General features: G+C 33.1%; 1 protein-coding gene and 1 pseudogene across 1 annotated transcript; both read right to left on the bottom strand.

The window, feature by feature from the left end:
- Nucleotides 1-2,476, bottom strand: part of LOC110098231 — a 26,335-nt pseudogene extending 23,859 nt beyond the window's left edge.
- Nucleotides 2,477-7,055: 4,579 nt separating this feature from the next.
- LOC110098417 (polyamine oxidase 1) lies at nt 7,056-12,908 on the bottom strand. The gene is made up of 10 exons (XM_028698308.1): nt 12,711-12,908; nt 11,644-11,893; nt 11,411-11,557; nt 9,400-9,646; nt 9,091-9,234; nt 8,866-9,015; nt 8,415-8,669; nt 8,240-8,321; nt 8,061-8,154; nt 7,056-7,390 (listed from the first exon to the last, which is right to left on the bottom strand). The coding sequence occupies exons 1-9, from the start codon at nt 12,811-12,813 to the stop codon at nt 8,069-8,071; spliced, it is 1,464 nt and encodes a 487-aa protein (XP_028554141.1). The 5' UTR covers nt 12,814-12,908; the 3' UTR covers nt 7,056-7,390; nt 8,061-8,068.
- Nucleotides 12,909-13,089: the final 181 nt, after the last annotated feature.

The following is a 13,089-nucleotide window of genomic DNA, read 5'->3' as shown; positions in this document are numbered from 1 at the left end:
TAAGATAGTTTTGTTTGTCATCTCATCTTAAATGTTAAAATACATTAAAATAGTTCTATTTGACGTCTTATTATCGGAGTTAAGAGAAGCTGTAAGATCAAAATTAAGAATTATATATATATATATATAATCAAATGAATGAATTCTAAATCTAAGTTAGAATTATGGTCATGTGAGTATCACTGTACATCATCAAAGTGAATAAAATGATTAAAGAAATGACATCAAATATGATTTAATTCTGCGTGAATATAAAATTGGATGATAGATCAAAGCAAACTTCAATCTTTTAAATCCAAAATGAAATTTTAATGGGATTTGCAAGAAATGCCGTAGTAATTATGTAATATGGTCAAGAAATGAAGAAATTTTTTTAATAGATTCTAAAAAATAAAGAAAATGCAGAAAAAAAAATTTAAACACACAAGTTGTAAAAGAGGGAGGAACTACTGACCTCTATTTATACGCCTATTTGAAACATCATAACCACTTATGAAATCTATTGAACCATTGGAAATTATATCTGTAGCTGTGGCGCCAAGCCCATAACCAAATAAACTAGATCCATCAAGTTCATTCAACCCTGAGTGCCAAGAAAGATCTCCATAAATTGAACCACTTCCATATAAATTCATATAGTTTCTTGTAGCAGTGAAAGAAGTACTAAGAGAGCCAATGTCATTACTCCTTGGATAAATATCACTAGAAAAACCGAAAGTATCATCCAGATTTCTGATAATATTGTTGTTGAAACCATCAATGCTCCCTATTCCAGAGGCTGTGAAGGAATTTGCACTTACAGGGATAACATTATAGTCACCATTGTCCCATAGATTAAGAGCTCTTGAATCAAAAGATGAACCAGGATTACTACAACCTACACTGTTACTAATAGAGCCAGCAAATCTAGTCAAATTCCCACTATAATATGGGCTCAAGGCTTGTCCATAACCAATATTGCTACTTAAATTTAAGTTTTCTCCATAGCTTGGGCTCACTCCATGCTCAAAACTCAACCCAATTTCATAACCAGGAGTGAAAGGGGACCCGTTCCGAGCGCCGATCGCTGGCCGAAAGCTACCGAGAGAGCTTGGATTGTTCACTTGACCATATAGATTGAGAGAACTGTTGAATCTATTCAAGCCATAGTTAGTAGGTCCTTGGCAGATGTCTTTTGGGATAGCTCTTTTGACCTCCACCATCTTTCCATTCAGTTCATGAAAGGAATTCTGCAAAACTCTGTCAACAACATCTTCTGAAGTGAAAGTTATAAAACCAAAGCCTCTTGGCCTCTGAGTGTTGTGATCATACATTACAACAGCATCTGTGATGGCACCAAACCTTTCAAAGTAGTTCTTGAAATATGCTTCTGTTATATTGGATGGAAGGCCTCCCACAAATATTTTTTTGATGCGGCTTGGACCAGGTGAACCATGGAGGAGGCTATTGTTGTTTCTATTAAGTAATATACGTTGATCATCCCTTGGAATAGCTTTCTTAGCTTCAACCTTTATGCATTATTACAAGCAGAATCAAAATGAACCCGTGCAAAACAATTTATGTTTTTTTTAATCATATATTTATATTTATCCATTTCAAACCTATTATAATTTTAAAAAATATTTTTTTTTGTTTGATAAAAAAGTTTGGGATATTAATATGTCCTAAATAAACAAATTTATATTTAATAAAATGAAAATTATAATTAAAACACATAAATATGAACGAAAAAAATGCAAGGGAAGCTGAACATTAGAATTAGTATGTAGTACTCGATATCTTTTAAATATGTATGAGAATTTTATCATAATTTTTATGTTAATGTTTATCTTTAAAAAAAATAATTATATCAAAAATATTTTAATTTATGAAAAATAATGTGTTTCTAAATTATTATTTCTTAATTATTTATAATAAAATTTTACACTTAAATATTTAAAATTAATCATAAATTTTTTAAATAAAAAAACTTATATGGCGGATGAACAGTGTGATGCAATATTGGCATGGCACTGTTCAGATATACAGTAATTAGCATTATAAATTGATTTATCTCTTGATGTTGAGTATCCACTCATACCCACCCACAAGGCCATATGCATACCCATACTCACCCATACCCATTGGGTATTGGTACCCATTTGGTATGGATGAGTATATGGGTGGGTGTGGATATGGGCACCCAATGCAGGGATCTGCTTTCTATCAATTGCTTTAAGCATGTACTTTTCAAATAGGTAGCATTGGTAGTTACCATCCTCCCATCAATTCGGTGTCTAATCATGACAACCCTCTCGGCAACAGCAGGGTCTGCAAAGGCCACAAATCCAAAACCCCTAGCACGGCCAGTTCTTCGATCCTTCATGATCACCGCCTCTACAACCTCCCCAAATTTCTCGAAATATTCCCAAAGGCAATCTTCATTTGTGTCCCACGAAATCCCTCCAATGAAAACCTTCCCGAGATCCGATTCCATTCTTCCTCCTGCAATCCCAATCAAAATATTCCAATCAAACAATCAGAAATACATAAATTATTATTCAAATCACCATCACAATCGCAACAAAGTAAATCCAATTCAAATTTTATTATTTTCTATACCTAATAGATTTTGTTAATTCCTAGTCAAACACTCAATACACAACAAATAACAGAAACCTAATAAAAAACAAACCAAATTGTCTCAAACGATTTGGAAAGAAGTGAATAAGAGGAAGCATCGGCATAAATCAATTGATAAATGTCAGATCCTGATCGAATCAAGTAAGTAATGGAAGCCCAAGGAGATCGTATTGGCTGGCGGTGAAAAGCTCACCGTGCGATTCAAAGTCCGCCGTAGGATAGGAGCACGACGGAACATCCTCCCTTCTCATACCTCTATGATCTGCAAGTCGGCATTGGGATTTAACAGAAGCTCCTTCTCGCCATCTTTGCCTTCATCTCTCTTTCTCTCCCTGTCTACCTCTCCTTTTATAGCTTTCAGATGTCTCTTCTTTAATTGCTTCCCCTAGATTCAATCAACGCAGAAAATGGAGTGGAATTTCAATTTTAGTAAAAGGTACCTATTTTATTTATTTTTTTTAATCAAAAATACATATGATGACTAAGCATTCTTTTTGTTGTGTGGCTGAGAGTGAATAAATAAGAAAATTAAAAAGTTTTAATAACAAACTATCAATTTCTTGCAAATTTAGATATGTAAATACTTAAAATTGTTTTGTATATGTGTATGTAAATTCCTTTTAAGAAATATATTAATAATTTGTAGGTGGTTTTTTTTTTAATAATGATAATGTTAAATTTAGTAAAAGGTTCCAATTTTAAATTTTCTAAATTTAAAATTTATGTGATTATTATGCATTCTTTCTTTTGAATGGTTGTAGTTTGAGGAATAAGTAAATAAAAAAAAATTAAAATTTTTTAATAAATATCTGTCAATTCCATAATTAATTAATAGCTATTTATAATAGCGATTTTAAAACAACTACTATAGATAGATATTTAAGTCTCTTCATCAAATATGACTAAAAATAATTTTTTTAATTTGTTTGCTAATTTCCTCCGTTAGCTGATCCCATTTTGATCTACACTTTAATAAATTATTTTGAAGTATGATAGTAAAATATCAATAAAAATTTATAGTATTTTAATATATAAACTTATAAAATATTTGATAAATTAATTCGATTTTAATTCAGAGAATTGGAGTCAGTCTTACAATACATGAAGAATTTGTTGGGCAGGTAATAAGATCAGATGCTTAAAATGTTGTTCAAGCAAAAAAATAGTTGTTCGATATTTATTTATTTTATTATGTAAAATTATGTGGTTGTTTCAACAAGAATAGGAGTTGTATTATGCCAATAAAAGAGTGGCTGCCAAATTTATACTGCAAAAATCATGTATCTACAACGAATATTTACCGATTTTCTTACTTGAGGAAATTAGGTTTCAGATTCTCTCAGGCTTATTGTTGCTTTTTAAAACAACTTTTTTTATACAAAAGTTAAAATTTTTGTACTTGAAAGTTGTTTTAAAAAGCAGTAAAAAAATCGTTCCAAACGAAACCTTAGTCTCAGAATATTTCCTCCTTTGAGCAAGGTTTGGATTAGTGAGATGTTTCTCGTACTAATTCTTTTTATCATTCTTTTTGTGATGGTATTCCTTACTAGAAAGTAGGCGATTTCTTCGTTTATTATATTTTTCTTTGTAGTCTTTGTGAGTGTTGCAAAAGCATTCGAACTTGAGGAAAAGCTTATTTTTCGGACCATGTTGATGTAATAGCTGAGTTTTGAAGCTGTGCCTGTTATTAATGCAACTTTGCACATACCCTTTGATTTGATTAGAAAATATTAGTAATGATCTTTCTTTATTAGATTTAAATGAGAATTTGTCTTTTAATAAGACACAATGGAGAAAAAGGATTCATGTAGCCGACCCCACGTAGTGGGATAAAGGCTTAATGTTGTTGTTGTATTGCAAAAATCATTGCTATTTTATCTTCATTCTTGCAATGTTATGTAAATATTTTGGTGATATTTTTCATTATTATAAGTTATTGTTAAGTTGAACTTTATAAAAAAAAAAAAGAAAATAATAAAAAAACTTGAATTTAATATTTTTATTGCACTTTTAAATGTGAGTACAAAATGCCATTATTTTCGTAATAATTATATAAGATTAAATATTTATTGTCACATAAAATGCAAATTTCAGGAAAACAATTGTGTTTAAATCTGCTAATTCAAAATTTGTAAGGGTGAAATTGTAAAATATTGCTGCATATGGAGTTCATATTATACTAATTTGAAAGAAAATTCATTATGAAACTCTCCAATGATGAAATTCCTTTGTTAAGATAAAAATTAATGATTTTGATCCCTTTGAAATTTTAGAAACAAAAGGGTTATATGTGGAGAATAAATTTGACTATTTTTAGAATAACTTAGCCATTAATTCATGTTTGAAATTATTATTATTTGATTATTATTAGTATGTTAGGTTTTGCATTTTGCATGCTAAAAAAATAAATGATAGATATTCTAAGTGCTAAAATATTAATCTATCTTGTTAGTAAATAATTTTTTTAAAAAAAAAAAAATCTTAAGATCATGATGTCCTTAAGAGACCTTAGATCTACTTTGAGATGAGTGTAATATTAATTTAATATAAGGCTTCATATTAAAATTCTATCACGTGTTGTATCTACATTATAATTTTTTATGTTATAGCTATTGTAATTACATTCTGTTATATTATACTCTATCATTTACGAAGGTGAAACCTTATTCGAACAATGAACAAGTCTTATTCGAATATACAATTCAACTTGATACGTCTCCAGAAAATTCACTTAATCAGCATTAATCTCAATATAATATTTTAATTGAAAACTTGAAGAATTAAATTCAAAGCTATTTGAACTCTAACTGCAACAGGTTTATAGTCGAACTAAATGTCTCAATGATGGATTAAGGCTTCGTTTGGGACAGCTTTCTTATTGCTTCTTAAGCAATTTTCTAGTACAAAAATTAAAATTTGTGTACTAGAAAGCTGTTTTAAGAAGTAGTAAAAAACATATCTCAAACGAAGCTTAAATGTCCTCACAATCTTGTGTGCATGTAGTAATCGAGCATATTGATGAGTTAAATTCAACAAGACCAATACCATTTAACGAAGTACAATAAAGTAGGGGTATCAATTTCGGGTCACGGGTCGGGTTTGGGTCGAACCCGGAACTGACCCGGGTTCAATCGGGTCGACCCTAACCTGACCCGGGTAGGTAAACTGGTCGAATATTCGAACCCAGACCCAACCCGTCGGGTTGCCGAGTTGACCCGACCCGACATAGGAATGAGCGAGCGCGCGACGCGAGCAAGCACGCGGTGCGCGGGTGCGCAAGCCAGCCAGCGCACGGACGGTGGGTGCGTGGGACGTGGCGAGTGCACGGCTGGCTGGGTGAGCTGGACGCAGGCGGGTGCGCGGACAAGATGTCGTGGGTGCGCGAGCAGCGGTTGCGACGCTGGCCGGGTGCGCTGCAGCACGCTTGCGCGGTCAGCAGGTCACGAACTCACGAGCAGTTAGTTTAAACAGGTTTTCTGGTTGACCCGCCAACCCGTCGGGTCAACCAGAACTTGACCCGTTTTTTCAAACGGGTCGAATTTGCGAACACGAACCCGACCCGTTTTTAAAATGGGTCGGGTCGGGTCCAACCCGGATTTTCCGGGTCAGGTCCGTGTCGGGTTTTCGTGTCGTGTCAAATATTGACACCCCTACAATAAGGTATTCAAATGTAGAATAAAAGTATTTATAATTTAAGGGATCAATATAAGGCTTTGTTTGGGATGACTTTCTTGCTAATTTTTAAAATAGCTTAATGGTATAAAAATTAATTTTTGCTACGAACTTATTCGTCAAACTGGATATGCATTTATTGGTTAATTTACTTTTTGTCTTCTGGGATTGTGCTGAAGCCCAATATCTGAGATGATGCCGATATTTTGCTTATTTGCATTTAAAAATTTTGAATTTAACTTCATTATCGTTGTTCTTATTCCAACTAAAGTAGGTTTTGAATCCTTCTTCGCATTGAATTTTTCTCGAGTATGATATGAGGCGTCTTTTTGTTTAATGTTTAACCCATGCTACTACAAATCTATCACTGTTTTTTCTTATTCTTTCACATTAAGGGGCTACAAGTAGGATTGAGGAAATCTTGTAAATCCATATTTACTAAATCCTGAGGCTTAAATTCTTAAATTTGTTTGGAATGATGGATGATAAATTTGATTAAGACTTCGTTTGGGAAAACTTTCTTTTTGTTTTATAAAGCAGCTTTCTAGAACAAAAATTAAAAAAAAAATTAGTTTATACTAAAAAACTGCTTTGAAAAGCAGAAATAAAGCCGTCACAAACAAAATCTAAATCATAATAGATTGTTTGTATTGTACTTTTAATATTTGGGATTTAAATGAGATGAGAAAAGTGGCACAGTAAGGAGATTTGGTGCAAATATCTTAAAATTTTACTACTATGATGATTTAATAAACTCATTATTAAACCTACAATTGAAGGAAAATAATATTTAATGAGGAATACGCACTTCCAAACTACATACACTTAATGCTACAAAACTTACAAAAGGATGAAATAGGTGCATTGGAATCTCAAATACTTAGCTTAATAATTCTAATACAAAGATTACTAAACAAACTCAGCATAACTCCTACATTCTGTTAATTGCTCCAAAAGTAAGCAAAATGAAAAGCTTGCTTCTGAATACAAAAAACAGCACACAAACTCTATCAGCCAATCAAACTCTGGGACAGAAACTTCTGCTCCTTATTGCTCTCATTACTTGACTACCACCAGTACTAAGCTTAATTTCAACCTGCAAAATTATAAATCAATTAGAAGACATATAAATCAACTACTTCCAATCACTATACTTTAACCTATCTGGTATAATGGTTTCGTTGATTTATTAGAAGTTCTCAGACCAAGATTTATTTAGCTATGACATACTTGCCTTATTTTACTACAACAAAATCAATCTATATCAAGTTTTACTCAATTTGACCGTTGCTTGGTCCATTTTAATATTCATCAGAAAATTTTATCAAAATATCACTTCTATTCAGGGGCGGAACCCCTTTGATCCCGGGGGGCAATCCCGGTGGGCAATTGCCCCCCTAAATTTTTTTTTTCATTATCTGATTATTTAGGTAATTTATCCCCCTCAATTTATTTTTTAGTCTTTATTACAAAAATTTTTAGGCAATTGCCCCCCCTAAAAGTTTTAAAATACTATGCCCCTAGTATAATTAAATGCATTGTGTAAATGTGTTATTGTTAGGGAATGATGAATCAAATACAAAGAGAAATAGTAAATTGTTAGGTCGAAACCCGCCAGGGGGTGCTGCCCCCTTGGACCCTTGACCTATCTATCAACAGTTACTTATAAATACCCCTCTCTGAAAATTATGACTGGTTCCGCCCCTGCTTCTATTTAACACAAAAAGCCAAAATAAAGGCATATAAATCATCTCAATCATACAAACCTTGTTAACTAATCATCTGCATCCTTTGCCTTCACAATGTACTTGCAGTCTCCAGTCTTGACGCACCTGATCAATATGTTGGCTGAATCGATCCCTACAAGCCGATGAAAACAAAAGTCTTGATCAGATCAGATCAAACTTGTTCTCATACATATATGAACAAACATTTATATATTTACCTGCCAAATAAGCGCCATGAACATAGCCATTATAGTGCTCACTTGTATGTTCTCCAGTGAAGTAAATCCTTCCAACAGGTGCCTAATTGTTCACCAAAAAATCAACATGAAAACAAAATAAAAAGGTCTCAAATTGCTTGAATTGAACAAAGAAGAGTATAACTTCATTTCTTACCCTGATTTGATCATATTCATATCTGTTAACACCAATTGGCCAGTTTGAGAATGTGCCTTTGTACAACCTATCTGACCACCACCTCGGTACAAAAATATCAGTTGCCTCTGGTATGTTCTTCCCAAACATTGCCCTCAACACCTCCATAGCTTCTGCTTTGGTCGTCGAATCTGGCTGTTGTTCGATCCTCCTCGACTCATCGTCAGTAACCGTTACGAGTAGAACATGCGCTCCAGGATACTCTCTCTCGAAATGCTACATCTCAAAGCCCTCAGATTTAGGTTTCGTTTGGGACGGCTTTCTCACTGCTTCTTAAAGCAACTTTCAAGTACAAAATTTTAATTTTTGTTCTAAAAAACTGTTTTAAGAAACCGTAATAAAGCCGTACCAAACAAAGCCTTATTTTGAGATGAAATATGTGTTATATATTTGATGAGGAAATTTAAATTACCTGCCAAATCGAGTAATATCCACGTCTTTCACTTGCATATAAGAAGAACTGTGTTCCATTTCCAGTGGGCCAAAATGAATAGGGAAACTTGATGAAGATTTTTGTGTAAATGGCCATGTCAAATTCATATATTGCAAGGATCTTCCATTCCTGCGTTAGCAATTTTAACAAATAAGTCCTGCATCAATATGAAAATTATAATTCTGTCTTTGTAATTTTGCTTACAGGAAGCCTTGGCACAAATTCTATAAGCTTGGACTGAAGCACACCGAGGCTGACAGAAACTATCACATAATCTGCTTTATAGACCGCGCCATCTTCTGTTTTGACAGTCACTCCTCCAGGTGAATGTTCTATTACTCTCACCACCTAATTAAAAACCTTAATTATTGTACTTAGCATACTAAAAAAATGATAAAATACAGTAATTTTATTTTTATTATTCACAAAAAGTATACAAAATGCTAAATATTTTTTAATTAATATATTCTATTTTTATGTTAATAAAAAAAAGAAAAAAAAAGGGAAATTTACCTTGTTGAGAATAAGCCTGGGATCTACTATGGTCCCATCTTTGGAGGTCTTGAGAAACTGATTAGCCACATTGTGAACCACAGTCTCATAACCTCTTTGGTCTGCCACAAAGTATACATCTTCACCAAAATTAGCAAATGTGGGTAAGGGCACTGTGTTCTGTAAGCTCGTGACACGTGGCGGCTCGGCGAACTCATAATCGAAGTTGTAGTAGTCCACCACCATCTCAGCCGGAGACGACGGCGCACTGCAATAAATAATTTTTAATTCTGTTTTAACATAAAGTTTTTATGTTTGGGACGACTGTAATTTTTTATATTGTTGATTAAAAGTTGGAGAGAAAATACTTTTTAAAATAAAACTGATGTAAAAATAACTTTTTAATATAGAAACTTTTTGAAAGTCTTAAGAAAATAGTTGTTTAATAGAATTGTGATTGTAATATGCAAAATAAAGTAGTGGGAAAGCTCTCCTATGTACGATAAATTATTCTGTGCGGAGACCGGATGTAGAACGTCATCCGAAGCAACCAAAATGCGTCACGTCAGCAGTACCGAGCTGCGGTACCGAACGAATGGGTGATGTGGTGCATTATGGTTGGTTTATAGACGGCTTTCTGCAACTTTTAGGGAATTGTTGAAGATTAAAATTTAATAAAAATGGGAAACTGTAGCTATAGTTTAAAAGAAAAAAAAAACTAATTGCATCGTTCTATTTTTTTTAATATTTAAATTTAATAAAAAAATAGTTATTTAATTTTAAAAAATCTTAAAATAATTCGAGTACGAGCTCATGAATCGAGCCACATCAAACTCGAACTCGAGCTTGTTTAGTAAACAAGCTCGAGCTCGATAAACTTGACTCGCGAGCCCATAAATTTGTTTAATTCGAACCAACTTGCACACTTACTCCCCTAGTTGCATATGGGCACAACTTTAATAAGGCCCAACCATATTCTATCCTTATCCCATCAGTCGTGAGTTTAGAAAACGTGGTGACACTACAAAAGGCAGGATGGTGAAGCGGTGGTCAGATTATGCATGATGTGTTATTTTTTATTTTATTTTAATATTTGGAATGCTATCGATATAAACAATACGAATTAGATGTTAAATATATAATTTTTAATAAATATTTATAAGAGGTGGTGTTTTCGAGGATTAATTATTTTGTGCAGATGACGAACGATGTTCGGAGATCAATCAGAATGTGTCATGCATATCACCCATTCGCTTGGTACCACGACTCGGTACGGTTCAATATTACGGCTCGGTATCGCTAACGTGATACATTTTGATTGATCTTCGGACGGCGTTCAGCGTCCGGCCTTCGCATAGAATAATTTTTAGTTTTCAAGAGGTGAAAATAAGTAGCATGTGAAGGGTTACAAAATCGAGAATAAAGGGGCAACAGGAAAGGCAACATGGTGATGTGGTGATCATATTATATATAAGGACGCAACTGATTCTAATATGTTGGTTGGGAGCTTTCTTAGTCTTAAGATTTGTTTGAGATAATGTTTTTATTTTTTAGTATAAAGTTTAATTTTGTATTATAAAGAGATTTTAAAAAGCACAAAGAAAATTTTATCAAATGAAGTTTTAATTGGCTTAAATGTCCAAAAAATATATATACATAAGATGGTATTTTTAATTTTATTTTAGCATTTCACATTTTAATTTTTCTTTTTTTTTAATATTTCTTTTTTATCTCTTTCTCTCACCTATCTCTCTCTTCCCTCTCTCTCTACAGATAAATACAATACACCAAAATTTTTGTTATTTTTTTATTACTCTTTAGAAAGCGCGATTTAATAAAGCGTATTAACTCCTTTTTAAATTTTTAATAATCTATTATCATGCTTCTCTATAAAATTTGGCCTTTATTTTATAATTATAATTATTTCTCCTACCACCATCGATCATAATATTTGATAATTTTTTCCTCTAAAAAAACAAATCAAACACATAAAATAAAAAAAAAATTGAAATAATTGGATAGGATATTTAACTGATTCTGAAGGCGCTGGGATGCAAGGATGGATATATCTCCCAACCCACTGTTCGATAAAGACTTGGAGTACTTCTCGCCGGCGTCGTAAACCTCGTCGGCGGTGTCGATCACCGACTGTATCTTCGCCGCCCCATGCAGCCCACCTCTGCAAAATTTTTTTTTTTTCAAAATTTATTAGAAAAGAAAAGTTAAAAAAATTATTTTTTTGAAACAGTAGAGAGAGAAACTCACTCTTCCTTGTAAGTATTGGAGGACAAGTTCGAATAATCAGAACGGAATTTTCTCAGGCCAAGCTGGTTTGAAAAGGTCCAGATGGGGTTGAGCTCGTTGCCGTTTACTCCCTCCACCCAGTTTGCTCCTTTCTCCACGTTGATTCCGGCGAACGCCACCTTACAGATCCGGCCGCCGATGCGGTTCGTCGCCTCCAGAATGACGATGTTGGTTATTCCGGCGTCCGACAACGTCTTCGCCGCACTTATCCCTTCAAAGTAAATCCTCAACGCTTAGATCAAAATAAGTTTTTTTTTTTGTCAAAATATTATTTTGATAAAAATATAATTTAAAGTTATTTTATTTACTTAAAATTTGATGTAGCATGCAAGAAAAATGAACAAAATGATTCTTTAAAGATAATTATTTAATATAGTTAGATATTATTTTAATATTTCAAAGTGATCTATTTTGATCTTTTTCTCTTAATATATAAGAAATTTATATTATATTTTCTAAAAAACCTATATTTTCGACTAAACATTGATAAATACATTTTTAATAATTAAAATAATTAAATTAAAACATTTATAAAATAAACAAAGAATTATACATAAAACTCAGACTAACAGCAAAAAATAACAAAAAATTGAAAATCAAAAGTATGAAGACGCCTAACTTGTTTGATTCGGCTGCAGTGGCGGATCGAGAACATTTTTTCAAGGTGGGCAAACTCAATTTATATATATTATGAACAAGTCAGAATTTCAATACGAAACAAAGTCTTGTAATTCATTATATTTTATGAAATAAAAAAAGTTCAAAATTTGCATTCTGCTTTGTATTTTCTGACAATAATTATAATAATTTCATTCAAAACAGAATTAAATATTTCTTTCTCAATTTAATAATCAACAAACGCAGCTTAACAGTTTTTTTCAAAATTTGCTTTGAAAACAGCTCCTTGCATAAAAATTTATTAGAAATAATTAAAAAATAGTGTCCAAATAAAAATCTTGACTACTTCCTGAGAAACCAAAACTGCTAGAAAGCTGTCCCAAACGGAGCTTATTAGTTCCACGGCTCACCAGAGAATCCGGCTCCGACGACGATGACCGACGGCCCGGCCGCCTCCGCAAGAAGGACATGACACGCAAGAAGCAAAACTGTTGTGAAAAGAATGGCTTCCATTTCTCTTCGCCTTTGCTTTTAGCTTCTCTGCAGAAGCCCTTATATAGAAAGAGAGAAGAGAGAGAGAAAGAGGGAGAGAGAGAGAGAGGGAGGGGGAGATAAATCTGAACAAGCGGTTCGCTGTGCAACGGGCGGATATAGAGTAACTTTTATTACGTCCGGTGTAAGGACGTAGAGGAACGTCCGGTTGGAGGTAAAATCCAGTCAAAAAATTCGGTATTTGCTTGGTACAACTAGGCATTATTTGATATTAACGAGAAATACCGCTCTTTGAAG

Source organism: Dendrobium catenatum, unplaced genomic scaffold, assembly GCF_001605985.2.
Source record: "Dendrobium catenatum unplaced genomic scaffold, ASM160598v2 fragScaff_scaffold_1061, whole genome shotgun sequence".
Classification (NCBI taxonomy): domain Eukaryota; kingdom Viridiplantae; phylum Streptophyta; class Magnoliopsida; order Asparagales; family Orchidaceae; genus Dendrobium; species Dendrobium catenatum.
The sequence above is the reverse complement of the archived record's forward strand: the minus strand, read 5'-3'. Positions and strand labels throughout refer to the sequence as shown.